General features: G+C 43.7%; 1 protein-coding gene across 6 annotated transcripts in view; it reads right to left on the reverse strand.

The window, feature by feature from the left end:
- Positions 1-1,158: 1,158 nt before the first annotated feature.
- The window catches only part of SGCD (sarcoglycan delta), a 308,053-nt gene continuing 287,668 nt past the window's right edge, over positions 1,159-21,543 (reverse strand). For all 6 annotated transcript variants that reach the window (XM_039559778.1, XM_019286107.3, XM_019286105.3 and 3 more), the window contains 2 exons: positions 6,287-6,410; positions 1,159-4,673 (listed from right to left, as the gene is read on the reverse strand). In XM_039559778.1, the coding sequence (XP_039415712.1) occupies positions 4,500-4,673; positions 6,287-6,410 (298 nt within the window). In that variant the 3' untranslated portion in view covers positions 1,159-4,499. The remainder of the gene's footprint in view (positions 4,674-6,286; positions 6,411-21,543) is intronic.

Here is a 21,543-nt window from a genome sequence, read left to right on the forward strand (position 1 = left end):
ACCTCAGCTATGACACTGCCTATGGATAAGGTTCCAGCACAGGTGAGCACTGTCATTCTCCCGACCTTCTCCTAAGTGTCACATTTACAGCAAATTGGACAAGGTCCTGCAGTCCTATGAAGAGCCACCATACATAAATGCATTTATGAATCCTGCATGGCTGCCCCGGGTACCCTGACATTGGTGGCACAGTCCCTTGACTAGCATTTGGGGGGGGTTTTAGTGCTCACAGCTGCAATGCATGGTGTGGTTCAGTTCCCACAGCCACCCCAAGGGCTGGCAGTGCTCCCACTGCCCTCAGCTGTTACCTGCCCAGCTCCCAGCTCAGGACATGAAGTCATCACCATCTCTTCCACTGACCTCAGAAATAAATTCACCACCAGCCTTGCCTTAGCAAGGTAGAACTAAACACCACTTTGATATAAACCCCACCTCCCAAATAGCAAATGGTCAACTGAACTAAACTTCAGGCTCCATTCACAATGAAATACACCAACCCTGATTTGGTTTTGGCATTTTATCCATGGAAGGTAGAGCATACGGATCAAATTCCAGGCAGGGAAGCTCTGGTTTAAATGGATTCAGGGAAAAGCAGCCCACACAGGTACAGTGACTGTGGATATCTGGGCAAGGCAGGAGGAGAAGGGAGTGAGGTGAATCAGCCACTCCACAACAGTCTCCAGCTACAAACTGTGGAGTGTGAGAGAGCTGGATGTGTTTGGAGGCAGCTTTTTAAACAGAATGCCCGTTTTTCCCCTGGGATCTGAGACACAGTCCTGTTTGCTCTGCTTGCATACAATCCTCAAATGGTTTGGGATGGAAGGGGCCTTTCAGATCATACAGTTCAAACCCCCTGCCATGGGCAGGGACACCTTTCACTAGACCAGGTTACTCCAAGCCCCATCCAACTTCCAGGGATGGGGCATCCACAGCTTCTCTGGGCAACCTGTGCCAGTGCCTCACCACCCTCACAGCCAAGAGTTTCTTCCTAATATTTAAACTAACCCTGCCTGCTGTCAGTTTGAAGCCATTCCTCCTTGTCCCATTACTCCCTGCCCTTGAAAAAGTCCCTCTCCAGCTCTCCTGGAGCCCCTTTAGGCACTGGAAGGGGCTTTAAGTTCTCCCTGAAGCCTTTTTTTCTCCAGGTGAACACGCCCAGCTCTCCCAGCCTGGCTCCAGAGCAGAGGGGCTCCAGCCCTTGGAGCATTTTCATGGCCTCCTCTGGACTCACTCCAATGTGTCGCCATCCTTCTGATGGAGGGACCCCCAGAGCTGGACACAGCACTGCAGGTGGGGTGTCACAAGAGCTCAGAATCCCCCACCTTGACTGCTGCCCAGGCTGCTTTTGATGCAGCTCAGGACAGGATTGTCTTTCTGGGCTGTGAGTGCACTTCAGGTCACGTTGAGCTTCTCAATCAACAACCCGAGTCCTTCTCCTCAGGGACATTCCTGACCCATTCTCTGCCCAGCCTGTATTTATGTTTGCCACTTGCTGAACAGCACAGGCAGCATCGCCCAAACCACTGTCTTAAAACTCAAGTGGTGTTCAAATGATCTACAAGTCCCTGCAAGGGTTCATTCTTTCTAGCAACAATTCCTCACATTTCAACACAACATATAATTTCATGTTTTTTAAGATGGAAACATGGTTGTAAAATATATTGAAACAGCAAGAATTCATTTCAGTAGGTGTAATTAAGGTACCCTTTGTTCACCTCAGAGAAGCATCTGCAGTGATGGCACAGATGTTAAGGTCATTTCCTAACAGCCCCCCAGCAGAAATTCACACCAAGATAGCAATGTCCTTAGCAGTCTCATGGCTGTTGTGATATGAGAAGGTAATAACCTCATCCAAGAGCCCAGCTGAGAAAAGCAGCCACTCGAAATTAATTTGTTAGGATGGAAATCCTCAGCGGAGCAGCCAGAGGGTGGCACAGGGATGAGGGCTGAGCCACCGGTGTGTCCGGAGCGGAGCACAGAAACCAGGATGCAGCATCCCTGATGGACCAGTCCCTGTGTCCAGCCCCGCCTTCCTCACCCACCTGAATACTCCCAGGGATGGAAGAGCTGATCTGACTCGTTTTCTGCACAGGGAACTCTTCCTGCAGCACGTGTCTTCCAACTGCTCACACAGGATTTGGTTATGGACTGGGCCATGCTTGCTGTGAGGTTCGTGATCAGTATTCAACGAAACAGGAAAAAAATTCTACAGTAAATGTAGGACTATGAATGGGACTTCAGTCATGGTCCCAGAGGTAACGTACACAGTATTTTGCTATATTTAACATGGCCAAAAAAAAAAAAAAGTCTGTATCATTCTAGGTGCCCCTACAGTCTTAATGTATTTCATCAGTATCTGTTTTAAGTTGCACAACCAGTTCCCAAGACACCCTCCTGCCCCTCCCCCCAAATAAACTAGATTTATTAACAAGATAAATATGATGTGCTTCTCCTTGCTGAGTGCATTGACTTAAGGCATAGGCACAATTCCCCTCTTTGAACAGAGATGGTAAAGACCTGTGTCCCAATACAATTGTTACCCTGGGTGACCCTTTGCATTCAAACGTTGACTCAAGACATAATAATTACAGGAATCATTCATTAACAAATAGTTGGAATTCGTTAATTCATCGGAAAGCATTACTGAAATAGAAGTAAATAATTCCATCCTCTTTCAGGAATAAATTTTTTTGGGAGTGCTGCTTTCTTAGGCAGGAACACATCTAACCTAAACTCCATAGAAATCTTCTCTTTGAGTCCAATCAGTTTTGGATTAAGCCAGAATTGTTCATTTAAAAAAGGGAAAAAAAAATATCAAATCCTGGTACTCTCAAGACTACAAGAAAATACACAAAAAGCTGTGAAAAAAATGAATGGGCTAAATTATTTCTAAAGATTTCTGTCAGCTATGTTTTATCTTGAAGATCACTTGAAGAATACCAGCTTTGGTTAGGTATCACTAGGGATGGGCACAGATCTGTCTTATTTGCACATGAGGTAATATTTCAAAAGCATCTCAGTGGCTTAGAAACCTTGCTGTCCTCGTGAGATTTACTGCGACTTGGAAACTTTTGCCATAATTGGTATATTTGGGTTTTTAAAGGATTTTTACACGCATGTGGATGAAATTATGGGTCAGAATTCAATGATCTGGACTCTTCTTATTGTTATCAGATCAGACTTTTGTGTTTTATCCTGCCTGTGACTCCTAGAATTTAAAATAAGGAAAAAATCCAACCATGATAAGATTCAACCACAGAGTTTTAGGGATTCAAATTCTAGAGGAACCAGCATCCAAAGCCCTTCCTTTCAGTACTCTGGCTTTGTCACAATCTTTATAAATCCTTAAAAAAAGTCTTTCATTGTCAGCATCTCTGATATTTGCAGTTTCTACCAAACGTAAATGACCCTGAACTGTATATCTTGAAAAAAAAGATGACAAAAATTCTGGTGTAGCACCTACATTATACACTTAATTTTATGATTTTCTCAGTTTCTAGTTGATTTCCTCTGTTTCTACCGGTATTTAGGCAATGTCCAAATCTTAAATCTTCACACCTTCACACCAAATATGTTCAAAATTAAAGGTGTTAATGGGGAGTGTGTAGGGTGATCCAGGACACCTGTTAACAAAGGAGGTTCGTGATTTTTCTATTTAGTCCAACTTCCACAATTTTTTCCTTCCAATAACTAAATACAGCATCAGTTTTGCCAGCACAGAGATGATTTTACATAAGTGTTAGACCTGATGTGTCACACCTGAATAGCACAAGGCACCCTTGGCCATGCACAGGCAAGTGTTGAATCCCTTCAGAAAATTACATTTATTATTTCAGCAAAAAGGTCTGGACTCTTCTACTGGCCGAGTGCATCCATCTCTCCCAACAGGGAGCCATGCTTTGGGTGATAATTAACGAGTAATTAAAGAGTGATTTAACCTCAGGTATCTTGGATCACTGTAAGTGATCAGCACAAGCACATCTGGCTATTTTGTTGTTTTTTAAATTATTTATTTATCATGCCACTGATTTAATGGCGCAAAAATCATCAGAGATGCTTCTCTTCCCTTTGGATGCTGGTGGGTCTGCATTGGTTCCAGGGTCTTGCCCAGCCAGCAATCCCATTGCTCTGAGAACATGATCAAAAACGAGGGGTGATCACTGCACTGTATTAATACAGAAGGGTCCAGGGGAGCATCAGATCCAATTCTGCAGATTGTACCAGTAAATTTTGGTGTGGGAAAGAGAGAAATGCTACACAAATGTAACAGGGTCACCCTGGGATTCCTTGTACTGAAACATCGTTTTACACAGAGGATATATATATATATATATCTTATATATATATTTTTTATATATATATTCACACACACGCGCGCGCACACACAAAAAAAGTCTTTGATAGGCTTTCTGTGTTCTAGTAAAAATAGTTGGCAGCTGGATCTGTGAGACCAGAACTGGCTTTTGTGCTGCCTGCGATGCCCCACTGCAAATTGTCTCTCAAAGGCAGACGCTCGTGTTTATCTGGCAGGTGGAGCTGCTGCCTGCCTGAGACAGGAACAACCTCCCATTGGGACACACACAGAGCTCGTAGATTTTTTGCCTGGACCCTGCAGAAGAGGAAGATCCTTGAGGCAAGTTAGGTAGTTTGATTTTTGCAGAATTCAACGTTATCTGAAGTCAGAGGTGGCGAGAGAGAGAGAGGAAAAAAAAAAGAAAGAGAATTAGCGGAGAGCTGTTTTTTCTGATGTTGTTTTTAAAGAAGCTTCCTCCAGATAATGCAGCAGCTACAAAAACTGGGTAGGGAAGTGTTTTAGGATGGGAAAGTCTGACACAAATCTGGGTGAGCACATTATCTGCCTTTACCACGAGCTCCAGTTTGTTTCTGCTGAGGTACCCACCGTGTTTTCTCGGCTCATAACTTCCTGGGACACCTCCCAGGAATCCAATCCCAGGTTTGGAGTGACCCAACCAGAGGCACCCCACTATCAGATGGGGAGCACAGATGGTTCACACCCATCCAACGACCCTGCTCCTCCATCAGGATTTCTGACACCGTGATCCCATTGCCAGTTATGCTTGCAGGCTCCCAGCACGGACTTTTATGTATATTTTATGTATATTTTATGTATGTTTTATGTATACATTATGTATATTTTATGCATATTTTATGTAGATGTGTAACACTTTTGTGTATATTAAAAATAACTGAAACGCTGTAACAAGACCTAAATTCCTCCTTACAAACCAACATAAGGCAAACAACATGTGGCAACTCTCAGACACGTGGCAGCTGCAGGGGAGTGCTCTGACATCAGCCAGAACACAGTAAATAACCTGAACCCCAGAATAATAGGAGGCAACTGACAGCACTTGGAATTACGGTTAAAATCTCCAGTTTTAGTATCCAACCATCTCATGTCCTGCAAGATACAGGTCAATTTATCATTTTAAAAGCAGCTTAGTGTTGAAAGTGACTGCTTGAAGTTGTGAAATGCCTTGGATTTCAATCTCAGGGTATTAGGTAGGGGGTTTTTTTGGTACTTTTCAGAGCTTTTTTTGCTAACACCCATGATCTAGGTTTGGATTGTCTTAAAATGCAAATGTTTAGAAATAACAGAAATTGCAATTAAAAAACTAGGAGCTCCTCAGCTACATCCTTTGGTGTCTTCCATCACTGTGGCAGGAGGGGGGGATAAGAACCATGTGCCCACATAATTTTGTGACACCAGAAGAGGCTTAACTCAACACCTATTTTACTTTTGCTCTATGTTATCAGTCTTAGTTGTTCTCTCTTCCCCTTGGGAAGTTTCTCCAGTGCAACAACCTGTGTCTTCTAATGTTCTCTTTCTTTCCAGAATGAAACATCAGCCACAAAAGCTTTTCAGATCAATACCAGTGAATTAAGCTCCTCTTATAGAAAAATATATGATAAAAGATTTAATTATGTTGGCCAAGTAAATCTTATTTTAACGTGACATGGGAACAAAGAATTTAGGAGTACTGTGCATTTAACGGCTGCATAAATCTGCTGGAACAACAGATGCTATTATCCATGCACTTTAAAAATAATGAATCAGCCTTTGCCACGGAGTGAGCCTCATTTGCATGGGATGTGTTCAATCAGAGTGAGCAGCACTGAAGTCAGGAGAGCCCATTGCTCCCGAGCTTTCATACCAGCACCTCGAACGCAGCAGCTTGGAGACCCACACGGCTACGGATCTGCAGGGGATCCGTGCCTTGGCTTGGCTTGGCTTTGCTGCAGGGCTTGATGTTTTATCACTTACCTCTCCATCTTTGGATTCCAGCCTGAGCTCTGTCCTGCACGTGGCCTTCAGGCTGCCGGCCTCGGCGTTGATCTCGATGCCCTTCGGAGCCTCCATCACCAGTGCGCGCGTGGGCGACTCCAGCCTGCAACACAGAGGGGTTACACAGCCCCGTGGGCTCAGTGCTCCTGCTCAGGCTGCTGTGCTGCACCTGAGACCCTGCTGATGTTCACATTCTCACCTGCTTTCAGGGGAAAACGTTTATGCAGTGTGGTGAAACACACCACAAATCTGATCTGCTAACGTTCCACGCCAGCTTTGCTATGCTGGGCCAAGAGAAAAGGGACAATAAAGCTGCCCCCATGGTCAGCTTGCTCTTACTTCTAGTTCAGATTTCTCCCTAATCAGTGCTAACGGGGTATCAGCAAAGCCGAGTACCTACACAGGGAGTGCGAGTGCTTCTCTTCCTCAAACCACTCTTCAAGCAGGAATAAATTAGTTCTCCTGATTTCCTGTAATGTGAGGTTTGGAAGGGTTTAGGGATACAAGAAAATCAATGAAAACAATCAGTCTGAAGACCCCAGACTTCGTGGTCTCCTGTCCTAGGCTCGCATCACACCAGGCATGACCATGTGCTCTGCACAGCTTCAGCTGCTCCTAACCATGGATACACTGCACAGCCCTGTAACAGCACTGCTACACAGCCAGACCTTTTACTTCAGCAATTGGAGTTAATGCTGTAAAGTGCAGAAGCACAAGGTTCAGTCTTCCTTGTTCATCATCCAGTTTTAGGTCTTCTATTATACTTGTCTCTTTCTTATAATACAGTCTCTCATTACTCTCTGCATTGCAAATGGTAATAAAAAACCAACTCTCTCTCTTTGGGAATATCCTCTTAGTTGATTTTATGACCATTTATTTACTGTACCATCACAAATCTAGAGTCTGGCCTCTACAGGTGAAGTAGATGGGAGGGCTAGAACAGAAGCTCCTCTGCTTTGCCTGTTTTGGGCTGGCAGCACTGACCAAAGCACCACCCCCAGCTCTCTTGGGCAGCTCTCAGGGTTTGCCTGCATCAGCTCTTTCTCTGCTCTCCATAAATGTAATCATTTGTGCAAGTAAGTGTATTCTTAAATGGACTCCTGCTGGTACTGAGACAACATTATGGGAGACTGAGGGAATTCAGCTGTATTTACTGCAGCCAACAGTTCAATAAAGCACAGGCACAGCTCCCTCTGTGTGGCACTTTTCAAGTTACGACTTTCCCTCTTTTTCAGTGTCTTCATATTGCTGCTTTTGAACATCTTTCCCTCCAGACCCCAAACTCATCCATAATTTCCTGGCTGACTTAACTAAATTTAAATTTCAGGGAGCAGTTGAGGCATATGTGGCCCAAGGAATGAGCATGGTCTCGGTTAGCAGCCTCTGTACAACCCTTCTGAGCTGCTTTTTGTTTCCTGCAGGGAACCCACATTCTATGTAAACCTTCTTTTGATTCCCTCCACTACTGTCAGCCCTCAGCTGGTTCCTCTATGAGGAACCTGAGGTTAGGATTGCTGTAACTCACATTTTTTTTTCCTGCCTGACTGAATTGCAGATCACATGGAGGACAAAAAGCTGTCTGACCCGTATTTTCCCTGGAGATTTCTGCCCAGGGATACAGTACACTCTCACCCTTGCTGTACCTCACAGGCTGGTGTTTGCCCTGAAAAACAAAGGACCCTCTGCTTGCCCTAAGCCCCCAGGATGTGTGCTGCAGTGCCTGGAATGCAGGCACATGTTCCCTCTGCTCCCCAGGCAGGATGCTCAGGAGGAGCAGCAGAGAGCTGGGGCCAGTTATATCCTAAATCATGTAGCTAAATTCACCAGAGGATGTGTCCAAACCCCAAGACAGCTGAGCTAATCTGAGGATAAAATAATTCCTAAGAACACGGCCAGGTGACTCTCCAGCTCTCCTGCATCTCAGTGACTCTCCAATTTCTTTGATGTCCTGGCTGTCTCAATATATTTGTTCATCTGTTAATCTTTTAGCTCTTCTACCCACTGAGAAATAAATCTCCTAAGTGCAAAACAGTGTTCAGACACCACAGTGCAAACACACTGATTTGCAGCAGCACTCAATTCCTGCTCTGTACAGGGGCAGCCTCCCAGTCCCACACTTTTACTGGTGAGTGAGGAGAGCTGGGAAGTCCCTGGATGTCTTCCCGTGGTGGGGGAGGATCGAGAGAGGACCTTCTTGCACATCTTTCCCTGTGCACACAGGTCCCCTGAACACCAAACTGAGTTCAAATTCAAGCTCTGAATAAGCTACCAAGGATTTGGAGTGTCCTAGATAACACTGCCCCAAAGTTTTATTCTCTTTCACATCTAATGAAGTGACAGCGTTGTTCTCCCTCTTCCACCTGAAGAAGTGGAATAACAACATCTTACAAACACTTTTGAAACCCATGTGATTTTTGGACACATTCTAATCCGTGCACAGCTTCTTTCCTCATGGAGGCACAAAGGACCCCATCCAGCACCTCCCAACAGCCCACAGTGTGATGTGGGACAAGGACACCCCAACAGCTGGGGCTTTGCTGCTGCTCCATCACCCCCCTCACTACCTCAGACAGCAGCAATCTTGCTGACACACTGAGTCAGCCCCAACCCAACCTTTTAATGCTGAAAGTACAACTTTAAAGCCCAGAGATCTTTTCAGAACCTTAAAACTATGGAAACGATTGAAAGTACTACAGCAGCAAAGTGCAGCTCTTCTAATAATGAAAACCTTGGGCTGCAGCCCACATGGCTTTGTATTTGTGCTGTGGTTTGGTGCCTGACTCTTCTCTCTCCTCCATGTTCCCACACTGGTGTAAATCCATCTGTTTCATGGGACTCTTGTCCCAATTTATGCTACTGTAAAAGAGGACAGAAAGGTCTTAAAAATTGTTTCCTTGGTATTTAAGGGGCATATGTTTGTAAGGGATTTCATTTGATTATTTTCTGATATCCTGAATAAATCCCTGAGACACCTGACCATAAACCAGGAGCTGCAAAATCTATGCAAAGCCAGAGCAAGCAGCTGAGTTTATGGGGGTTTGAGCAATGTTTACTGAACACTTTCATTTGAAGCAGGCATTTAAGAGATGCTCTGCTTTTAAACCTAATTCTGCCTTCCAGAGCAGAACCAATTTGAAGACTAATAATGAAAGAAAATGATTTAGAGATGAACAGATAATTTGTTCAAAATCAACATTTGTTTTCCAGTGTGATACTCCAGAGCTTTTAGTGGGATTCCCATCTCCTGGTGAGGTGTAAGCCTGTACTTAGAGCAGTAGGCTGGAAAGGTGGCTGCATGAATATAGATTGTTTCATTATTTGCTCCTGCTCTTGAATTTTCCATCCCAGCAATTGGCACATAAGCCCTTTTTATTGACCATGGGTGCTGCTTATTTTTGCTCCAGTATTTGCAGGACTGGATTTTGACCTCTCTCACAGAGCTGGGCAAGAAGGGTAAATGCACTGCTGTGCACAGTTACAGCTTGCTGAATTCAGCACTGAGATAAGCTACTGCCATGAAATCGCTCCTGTCCCACCTACAATCTCCTAGGAGGTGGATGAAGAGACATTCTCCTGTCTGGGTGACTCACCACAACATGGGAACTACTCCTCTGGATCCCAAGGTGTCATGTAAGTCCAAATTTTTTTTTAAAAAGACACAAGTAACAGGATTTTCCGAACTATCCAAGTTTCCAAGTTCCACTTATTACAACGGGTGTTAGCCACTTTCGAAAATCACATTGAGCACCTAAATGCCATAACAAATCTGACCCTTAATCTCAGTTCTTAGTTCTGCAACAGAGGTAATAGCACTTCCCAATTCCATAGGGAGGATGGAAAGATAAATATATTAGCAGTTGTGAAGCATTTAGATACTGCAATAACTGAGGCCAGGGAAGTTACCATCGCCAGGGATAAATGGCTGGCACATGGATAACTGATCTCTCCAAAACCCCCAGAAATTGCTGGAAATTTTGTGCTCCTGAAACTCAACAAAGGAGAAAAAATTTTCAGTGTCATCCCTGCTTTGCTTTGGGAACTTTAGCAGTAATTTAAAGGAGATCAGCACATGAGTTTGTATTGTGGTTCTGGAGAAAGTCATTCACTTGGAAAGATCATTACTTACCCAGATTTCTAGTTTTTATTTCCTTCATCATAAACAGTCACATTCATCACTTCAGTACCATGGAATCTATTTCCTTCTTGTCCCTCCCCTCACCATCTCCAGGATAACGCAGCAATTTCCTTACTCTTACAAACAGCCTTTTGAATTTGGGGAAAAAAAGAGGGTATCAAAGATGTGAAGGCAGTATCACCTGTGGTTGGAGGCTGCTGATGTTCTGCCAACAGAGTGGACATAATTCTGTTAAAAAGTAAAATTTAATGTAAATAGTTCAGGGGGAAACTTCACCCAGCTCCAGCACTGATGCAAACGTGACTTGCAATCTGTGCCTTGCACCGAAGGTTACAGCAGAGCAGAGAGATGATCCTGAACATGTGAAAGGAGCTTGTGTGAGCTGAGGACCTTCTGCTGCCACTTTGGAATTGTTCTCATTTTATTACTTCCTTTTTTCTTTTTTCTTTTTTTTTTTTTTTTTTTTGACAAGGAATGGCCTCAAGCTTCAGAATTCCTTGTCCCTACCTGGGGCTTTTTCTGTGTGGCGCATAAACGCTGCTAGCAGTGTGGAAATGGAAAGAGAAGTTCATGCTCAGGAGATGAGGAGCATATGATGCAGCACTGTGGTAAAAGGAGCTAATTTAATTTTGCTTAGAAACCTCTGGACTGAGAATAGAGCATGTATTACTGCAGCTGTAGCCCATTACTTCTAATGACTCTAATTATTTCTTATGGTATCCATCTGACCAGCCATAAGATTCACGTTGAGCATAAAATTAGCCAGTGTTAGCACTGTGCCTCCTTACATCTCATACAATTGGTAAATTATGCCAGCAAGTAAACACGGAGCTCCATCAATTTGCTGGTAATGAACCAGCATCTCGGGCTGAAATTTGTTTTCAATTTTAACTCCCTTGTTTCAGTGAAATCAATGGGATCACCCATTCACAGTGACTTACACTTCTGACTTCATTATTTGTGCGTTATCTCATATATGTCTACTCCTAGAACAAAACAGAATGCTTCTCTCCCTATTAACTGGAAGTTAATTAGGTTTTACTGAATTGCAAAGAAGCCATGGTTAGTTTCTGTTTTAGAATGCTTAGAAACATTTTTTCTTTTTTAATTGTCTTGGCTTGTATTGGAACAGAAAAATGTTTGGGAGGAGGAACAACAGGTTGAGCCTGGACTTGCCCGGTGAAAACCTCAACTGAACATAAGCTCAAACAAAATCTTGTCATCTCCCAAAGACCAAAAGGCTCTGCCCTGAGCTTCACCCCTCATCACTAGAATTCCTTCCTGCTGGTATTGTCATTTCATGAGAAAAGCATAGGCTAAAATATGGCAAGAACAGTGAGTCTGATATAAAGCAGGAAAGAGAAAAAAAGGGGGCTGGCCTTGGTACATCAGAGCGAGAGGTTGGAACCCAAAGGGGAAAACACACAGTGTCTTTTTCTGAGACACCATGACTTTGACAAAATATGACATAAGTGGTGCAACACAAAAGCAGAAAGCACTCTGAGAGCTTACAGAAGAGATCATCACTGATAAGAAAATATGTATCCCTGATATTTATTGCCTAGCACTGACATAAATCTTGTTTTCAATTACATGTTAATGAAGCACACCAATTACTGTTTGAATAGGGACATCTGATTACAGTCTCAATCAACACAAATAAATCTTGCTTATGGAAGGTTTCCAGGGTACTTTCTTTAGAAACATTAATTAGAGAAGTAAACAAGGATATATTATTATCATGTCATCCAATTGTAAACCCTTCCTATTGCTGTAAATACTGGTTAGTTTGACAGTGTGCATCACCATAAAGTTTCCAGTGCTCATGCTGCAAATCTAGTAAGTAACAATTCCAGTGCAGCCATAATCTGAAAGAGATCGTTATGGCTGGGGGTCCAAAACCTTATGCAATTACTAATGTGATACAGTGAACAGTAAATGAAAATTATTTTAGCTATCTCCACAAACCACGGTTAATTCCCAAGCAAAACCCACCTAAATCTATCAGAGACCTGACAGGTGCAGAGGTCTAATGATGCTTTATTGGAAATTACAGTTTTCTAATTGAGTTAGAGGTAAGTCTGGTTCAAATGGCAGGGGGTGCAACAATCTTCTGCACTGTATTTGGGCAACACAGATGCTGAAGAGATTTTAAACAAAGCTGAGCCAAGAGAAAGGTAAAAAGAAGTTGAGAAAGGAACTACCCTTGTGCTAACTTTGATTGTAAGGTTTGCTGTTTCCTTGGATAGGGAACCTAGTGTTTACAACTCTTCTTTCTTCTCTTTTACATACAGCTCTTACAGCTTCAAGAAATGCTTCATCACCAGCAGTGTAATAAATCTGCTGCTGGTTTTGGTAACTTCATCTCAGAGCCCAATGGACCAGTTTGTGCATTTTTCACCCAGTTTGAGTTATGGGTACTGTGTTCAGCCAATTTTTCCTGAAGAGGGTTCATGCTAAAACAATACTCTCCTGACCATGTAATGGACAGATCTTCTTATCTCTTCAGAGACCACAACTCTGTGAGAAGGGCTAACTAACAGGAGCGGCTTGAAACCCCCACAAAGCAGGTCACAGCCAGCATCAGGAAAATGACTAAAAGATTTGAGAGGGTCTAGACAAGTGTGTAATCAGAGGAATTTGTAGGTAGGGTACTGTCTTGCAGCACCAAGCAGGTGAGAACCAGCTTTCATCCTCCCTCCAAAAAAATGCCATTCCTCAGCAACAGGAAAGGTTTGAACATATGGTTCCTCCCACCACACTGCAAATCCCCTGTTGCAGTCTTCAGTACACTTTGCACTCGCTGAGGCTTATTCAGAGCACTAAAAAGCAGTAAAACTAGGAAAACATGGAGCAGTCAAAACACAATTGTAAATTCTTTGTGATTGCCTACCATGCTACAGCACAGGAACTGCTGAAGGCGAAGTAATTATGTAAAATTGTCTTAAATGCCTTAGGGTATTTTTTTTTTTTTTCTTTTTTACATTCAGAGTGATTTCTGTAATAGTTTACCAGGAGCCAAATATAGTATTTAGAAGACAAAACCTGAGATCAAGCAGAAGATATCAAATTAATCTAGGGAGAAAAATGACAGTGTGAAACTATTGAGATCTAGTTTCATTATGAACTGGAGAAGTGGTGAAGGGCAGAGATTGTCTAAGAAAAAAGTGCAAGATTAATGTTTAACGAAGTGGAGGTATGGCTGAGAAAATTAAAATCATCTGGATAATTAAAAAAATTCTCTTGCTTATAAATCAAGGAGGGAAATTATCATAGAAATTGGGAGATAGTTGAACATGATGTATGGTAAATACAGATGTAGTTTAAAAAGATGATGTGTTTAAGCAGACAGAGAAAGGATTCAGGGATGTAAAAATAATTATTCCTATTCCAAGTGTAGAGATGACTGCAACGTCCCTCTCCTCACCTGGGGGTGGTCCATCTTTCAGCCTTAACTGACAAGCTGGGACACCCAGAGCCATCTGTGTGCCATGTGGTGGGAAACCTCCATGTGACAGCACCTGACTGTGGCCAGAAGAAGATGATGAGTGGCCAGGAGCCTCATCCTGAGCTGGGCAGAGCTGCTGAGCACTGCTGATCACACCTCGATTAATAAACCACACCAGTTCTGGGTGGGACTGAGAAAACCCAGCCCACAGGGGAGAGTCCTGTCTGTTGACATGGTAGGGACAAGTTGGACAGGGCTGGGAGCAACCTGATCTAGTGGGAGGTGTCCCTGCCCATGGCAGGGGGTGAAATGAGATGATCTTGAAGGTCCTCTCCAACCATTCCAAGATATCTCTGAGAGTAACCAGCCACACTGTGAAATTCAGGAACAGAGAGTCAGCTCTGGCTGCAGGGAACCAAAGGACAGATGCCCCCTCTCTTGGCATGCCCAGAATTGGGACAGAAAATGACATTATCACAGGGCAGGCTGAGCTCTAACCAAGGCACAGGGCTGCTGTCGATGCCACTGGCTGGCACTGAATATATTTTTATATAATTATTTAATAATTATTTTTATTATAAAAACCTGACCACAGCTTCTTGAACAGTTACATAAGCTGGGTCAAAACTGCTCAAATAGCAGTCTGGAAATTTCTTCATTGTGGTAAGCAGGGGGCTTGGAATTGCAGTGTGGCTGTGCTTGTGATTCCAGTGCCCACAGCCTCCTTGCACTCCCTAAACCAAAAGGTTACACCTCATCTACTACCTAAACCACCTATTTATTTTGCTTGCTACGTAACTTCTTGCAATAAATTAAAACAAATCGAAAGAAAATAAATTCCTCCTCCTGTTGGCTGCATTAATGACCACGCTCATTTCGTACATGGAGAAAAATAATTACTTTTCATGTTACCATAATTGCCTAAACCACAAATGCATTTTTTAAGAAACAAAGGTTGGGCTGGTGTAAGTTTCTAATTACAGGTTGAAAGCTTCTAATTAAAAGGCATATATTGGAAGAAACCCTTTCAAGTAGAATTGCAGAAGAGGCTGCTAAGATTGGGTATTAACTTGATGCACTGTCACTGTGCCAGGGGGGAGAAAGAGAAATAGAAACCGAGTGTTGTGGCTCTTCCTCGGGGCCACTGACACCGCTTGCTACCCAGTGTCTGACAAAGTGCTGCCCTGAGAGGGCACACAGAGGTGATGAACACATCACACAGGAGATCTGTAGGGCCTCTGCATTTCCTAGCAACCCTGAGCCACTGGTGCAGGGACAGCGATGCTGTCCTGGAGGCAACGGTTCAGGCTTCAATCAGCTTTTTCCTGAAGTCTACACTGGCTGCTGGATGGTGGCAGGAGGACAAAACCGGAGTCAGGCTAAAATGATGAAACATGATGAAAAGATGGATACTTGAGTCAGGTGAAATTTGCTGGGTGAACAATTTGTATTTGTTAACATAACACACGTGCTCTGTTTTGGAGTGAGTGTCATGTGCAGTCAGTGCCTGGATGAATTTGGGCCAAATCTCTGCTACTTTCATGATTTGCTCTTCTGCTTTACTTTGAAAGAAGGCAGCATCGTGTAATTTTATCATCTTATTCTCCTGTTTTTCAGAGTGTTGAAAATCCTGCAGAGCAGACCAGCATGTCATCCCTGACAGAGAAATTGCTTTTCCTGTGATAACCCAGTGTACTCCAATGAGAGGATTACTGGCAGGGGTGCAGTGCTATGCAAATATTGCAGTCATTAGCATCAGGCTTTGCATGCAGTCTCCTGGATCAGAACTGCTTGAGGAAGAGAAGGGATGTTAATCTAGATTTTAATTTTAAAATTATTTTTGAAGTTTGTCTGCCATGGGATTTTCACCTGCTGTTTGGTCAGCCATAAAGGAAAAGGGTCAGGTGGATTAAAATCTCACATGAGTAGTGCTCAGGCTCAGCCTCCAGCACTCACTGCAGTGATGATTTACTCTTTCTCTTCTCTGATGATTTATTCTATTCCTTCTAACATACCAGTGTTAATAGTAAATCACTTACAGTGAGAAATACAGAGATAACAAAGCTAAAAAGGATTTGGAATGGCAGAATAAAAAAACCTGCTGGAAAAAAATAGGAGTGTCTGTATGCATCACCTACTCAGTGGTGATACCCTTTGGAAACGTGTACACACTTGCCTAAGTGGATTTGAAGAGCTTATTTAGCATGACAAATTGGCTGCAACCTGATGGGTATTTCTGAAAACCCATTTATGGACCTTCAGACACTCACATTCCCGTGGCATATCCATTCATTGTACAGTCGATTTATAATGATTCCACCATATTAAATCTTTATTAACAAACTTATTGACGCTGGCTTTGACTTATTGTCCCCCCTTTTAATTAACTGCAGTAATGAGACAAGCAACATCCAATGTAACAACTGACCAAACATTTTGTTTAAAACCTGCCGTTTATTTCAAGCAGCTCCACAAAAAATGAAGGCTGAATTGCTATTTGCTAAATGTCAATTTTCACACTCTGTTGAACCTTTTCTGAAGGCTGTCAACCACAAATCTGCAGTCATCTTTCCCCCTCTGATCAGAGCTATATAGAGCATATAACAAGTTTTCAGTTACTTTTCATTTTTATGCAGAAGATGTACCATTTTCTGTTCCCAGTATACTTTTAAAAAATGGTAAATGTGCTTAAATTGTAAATGTGAAGGGGTCCATATGCCAAGGCTGTGGCCTCTTTCACAGTCACAAGTTACACCAGCAATATGGTCCCATGTCTGCATGTGCAAGGGCACAGAAATGATCCTAACTCCTCAAATCCAGCCCATTATCTTGCAACAATACTGCACCATCCTCTTTTCCAAAGTGCTGGGCTCCTGCTCAGAGTTGGGAATGTTTTCTCCTCCAGATCACTCGTTCTCAGGCTTGCTTTGGGAGGAACACTGAAGCAAAGCCAAGGAATGGGCAAGACCACCAAGGGCAGAGACTGTGAGAGGGGCCCAGGGCTCCTCCCGGTGACCTTTTTGGCACAGAGGAGTTTGGAAGGGCAGTGGGAGGGATGAGGAGTATTTGAACAAGTCAGGCTCAAAGCTCTTTGATAGTGTAGAACAGAAAATCTCACAGCTCTTTGAGATTTCCAACTAATTTCTTGCTTTCAAATATGCAGAAGAGAATAGTTTGGGAAATGGTGTAGAGAAGAAAACAAAGGAATTCTGTGGGTGGGTGGAGGGAGGAAAGGAGCAGAGAGATAAAGAGATCAGGGAAAAAAAAAAGAGCCCAACTTGCTGAAAAAGAGAGTACAGAGATGTCTCCAAAGGGACTACTTTAATTCAGGGAAGAGGATGTTTTGCAAATTCTTAGCATCAATTTATTTTCAGCTAAAACCAAAACTGTTTTCTATTTATCTTTTGCACATAATCACTCCCGAGTAAAACATGCATTCAGAGGTAAGGCTTGGCAATCTTTCAAGACAGATATGCCAGATGATATTTTTCTTAACTACAAGAGATACTATTGAGCCTGCTGGTGGCAATTCACCATCTGCTGGGAGATGGCCCTGCTGGCATGAACCCCCCTCTTCCTAGGGGAGGGACATCCCTGTCCTGCCTCACCTGGTGGGAACTGGCAGCCATGAAACCCTGCTGCTCACAGGTGTGTGTCTCACAAAGCTCTGATTCCTTCTTTTGGCTCTCCTCTTGCTATGGGATTTGTTCCATGGTGCTGCTGCTGGCATCCACTGTGTAAGTTGTTGACCTTGTTCATTTTAAGGCATGAAAGCTCTTCTCCTGCTCCTTGGGCCAACCACAGCAAAATGAGAGTATGTTCAACATTTCTTGACTCGTGCAAGGTTCCTTCCATGTTTCCTTGGGCAAGTCTGCATTTTGACTGTAATAACCTCCCCTGGATGTCTCTTTAGCAGATAACAGAGAGACAATTCCAGTTGCTAATGGAAGAGGTCAAATGGAGGTGAAGTGAAATAGATTAAAAACCAAAAAAGAACTGATGTCAGAAAAGCTGCTGTACCACTCAGTGGCATAACCCCTTCCTAGAACAGGTTTTTGGCTGGGATTTTCAATTCATTTTACACTATTTTATTTTGATTTTAAGAAGGCAGGCAGAGAACTGGCTTTGTGGCTGAACCACTGGGTTTCAATTTCCAGCCCTGAGATGAAGTGCCTTTGTGACCATGGGTGAGTACATCCAATGGCCCCTGGGTTCATTAAGCCTGGTGGGGATGACTCAGCACAGCCCAGGAGGAATAATTCTCCCCAGCACAGCAAAGTGGTACAGACAGCTCTTTTCTGCTGATTTTTCCTAGTATCCAAGCCAACTCATTGGAAAACTTCCTCACAGACTGCTGCAAAGCACAGCCCTGAGCCATCACCTCCACAAAGAACTTCACCAGATGGTCCCTGTGAGGTGGGAATACCCCCAGGTGCACAGATCTCACCCCACTGACTTCCCAAGTACTGCCTTTAAAAGAAGTCAATAGAGTTACCTTGGGAACACAAGAGAAAGGAAATTGGACCTTAAAATTAACCTCAATTCTCCCTTTGCACAGCCAAACAAAATAATAATAATAATAATGAAGAAACACTGCAAGAGAAATATGAATTGTGGGTGGTTTTTATGGTCTTAGAAACCAACAATGATCAAAGCTGCAAGGTATAATTTTTTTTTTCCCTGGAATGCCTTGCTTTTTCTGAATTGCCTGCACCCCCATGGCACCTCTCAGCAGTCACATTAACACTACTGATTGTCTGCTTGGTAGGTAACAGGAAGAAAAATAAAACAGGCAAGAACTTAACTCTGTTCAGATTCCTCCAGTGCAACTGGAACGAGGATAATTTTTTTATAGTGTGGCCATCACTTCTAAAACCTTCCCAGTGAAATTTACTGCCCTGGTCTTCCTCTGTGTCAGTAACCAAAGCCACCGAGCTGGGCAGGGTGGGACTTGGAGCCTTCCCTGCTCCTCAAAATGATGGGCTGTTTCTGTTCTTTGAGGCAAAGGGTGAGAGAGGTCTTGATTTTTACCATTTGAAGCTGCCAATCTGCCAGGTTTGCAAATGCCACCTGCTCCCCAGAGCAGGGAAGGGCTCCGTGGCAAGGCTGGCCTGTCACCCCCTTGGCACGGGGAACACCAGAGCTCAGCACTCCTGGTCACACCCCCACGTCCCAGCAGCCAGAAGGGGTTAATTCCAGCTCCAGAATAAGGAATCCAGTCCTCACCTGCTGGTCCCAAGGAAATGAGAACATTTGTGTCACGCCCACACACCACACTGAGGAGCCACATTCAATTCTGGACCTCCGAGTCCAACCCACTAGCACTTCCCAGTTGCTAATGTTACTCAGCTGGGATAAAGCACATGAATGAGTCAACCTAACACATCTCTTGTTTTGACACTGCCTATCAAGCCTGCCATACAGAGCTCAGAAAATCTACATATCTGTATCAGAGAAATGCAGTAGAAAACTTCCTTCAGAGAAGTTTCCTCAGCAGGGAGGAGGCACTTGAAGCTTGTTGTTACCTTCTGCTTCCCATTTTCAAGATGGATAAGGAATGTTCTCAATATCAATGATAAAGATTTTTCCAATGTATCCTTTCATTTTTCACAGTCAGACTTTAAGGTTGCCCAGACATCAAAACGCAACTTTTCAGTTTGGATCCAAACTTGGAGAGTGAAAGGTGAAGAACCCACAACCCCAGCCCATGTGCATCCATTTGCCAGAGAACAGCTTAATCCTGCCAGAGAAAAGCTTCAAAATGGAAACTTCAGTATTTTTTGAGCTGCTTTTCTAAAACACATTGCCATGTCCATGCACCATCCCAGCATCCCAGTGTTTCGTGGCAGCAAATATTTGCATTTCAAAGCAATTTAGAAGTGGTGGAGATGCAGTGGCCTGGAGTCCATCTGGGTTTTCTCCTGCCTGAGCCCCAGCCCTGCTGCACATCACCAGAGAGCCCACTGCAGCACATCCTGCCTGCTCTCCTTTTGTCTCTTCCTGTTTGCTTGGGACACAGCTTTGTCCCCACAGCATTATGCACAGTAAGAACTTCTTCCACCTCTAGCATTTAAAACTAATCCTATGTAAGAAAATATTAACTAAACATGCCCTGGCTACCCAAACTCAATTAGCTGTGAATTAGAAGGGAATATATTTAATATAACACGACTATTAAAAAAACCTGGAGATTTGTGAAGATATTTACATGACTGCTGGCCTGTTTCTGAAATTCTGGTGTTGCATCTTTCTGCACCCATTGCATGTGAAGGAGGTAACTCTATCTCACCTCCATGTGGTATCTGCTGCTGCATCTTCTGGCCTAAATGATTTTCATTCTTATGTAACAAACTACATCATCACTCAAGGGAAGGAACCTATTCCATCCCCAGACCCAATAGAACACAGACAAATGGGATCATGAGTCCCATCACACAAGTCCCTCAATGGAAAGTGACCCTGACTGATACAGGAAGGGAGACAGAAATAGCTGCCTCTTACAAAACCTGGAAATTGCCAAATAATTACTTCCATCTTCCTCAGACGTTAAGTTCACTGCAGCTCTTCCCTCCATCTTACTCCAATTATTCTTGCAGTCCTTTTCCCCCCCCTGTATTCTGCCATAGAGCAAGTCACCAGGTATAAACAACATTTGCCGTTACCCTAAAAATGCACATTTGCCATTTTTAGTTTACAGGTGATGACAGTAATGGAGTACCCAGGGTGAAACCACTGAAACCACACAACCCCCAAACAACAGTAAACATCCTCTGCCACTTCAAAAGAGTTCAAACCACTTCATCCCTGTGGTGGATAAGGCAGGAGCTGCAGAGAGCTGAACTGCTCCAGTGGGAACACCTGCCCAGGGCTGCTGGGCACAGCTCTGGCCATGGATGGATGTGGAATGAAACCTGGGGCAGGTTATATCCAGCGATGCAGACTTCACTCCTAGCACGCTTCCACATTATCCTGAGTGTCTTTATCTCTGTAAAGGGTATCTTCTATAAAGCAGCCACATCCTGACAGTCATGCTGCTTTAACTTTATTGCTCTAGTTAGAGGTGTAATGTGGGGAGAGCTTAAAGAGATATAACTGGACAGGTCTGTTTTAATTGTTCCCACTAGACCTGTGCCCCATGACCTTGGACATCTACAGAGCCATAAATATGAGCTTTGATTGCTGTTCCCATAGTGACTGGCAGGAGGAACACAGTGGAGGGTGGACTAGGATCGCTTCAAGCAGGCAAGCAGCAACTGGAAATGATTAAGTTCAGAGGCTCTGGGGACACGAATGTCACTGCAGGCCAGCCAACCTGGAAGATAAACATTGCTGGGCACTGCGAAAATGATTTTTCTATTTGCTTTCCACTGAGAGAGTGAACTAGGCTACACTTCAGGCACCAGGCTTGCCAAATGAGACCGTGAGCTCTTGTGAGGCAGTTTTACCAGTCCTTTCTGCTGCTGGAGATGTCAGAGTCACCAGTGGGGCCTGTCAGCCTTGTGCTGAGAGCCCTGGCTGCTGAGGAGCAGAACAGCACTCAGAGCAGGCAGGGCTGATCCATGGGGAATGTTGCCACCCGGAGCAAGACACATGAGAGCCTAAACCATCCCATGCAAAGCTGTAGGGTGCCAGGATTGTCCCTGTTCAGTGCCA

The sequence above is a fragment of the Corvus cornix genome, chromosome 13, assembly GCF_000738735.6.
Source record: "Corvus cornix cornix isolate S_Up_H32 chromosome 13, ASM73873v5, whole genome shotgun sequence".
NCBI lineage: Eukaryota > Metazoa > Chordata > Aves > Passeriformes > Corvidae > Corvus > Corvus cornix.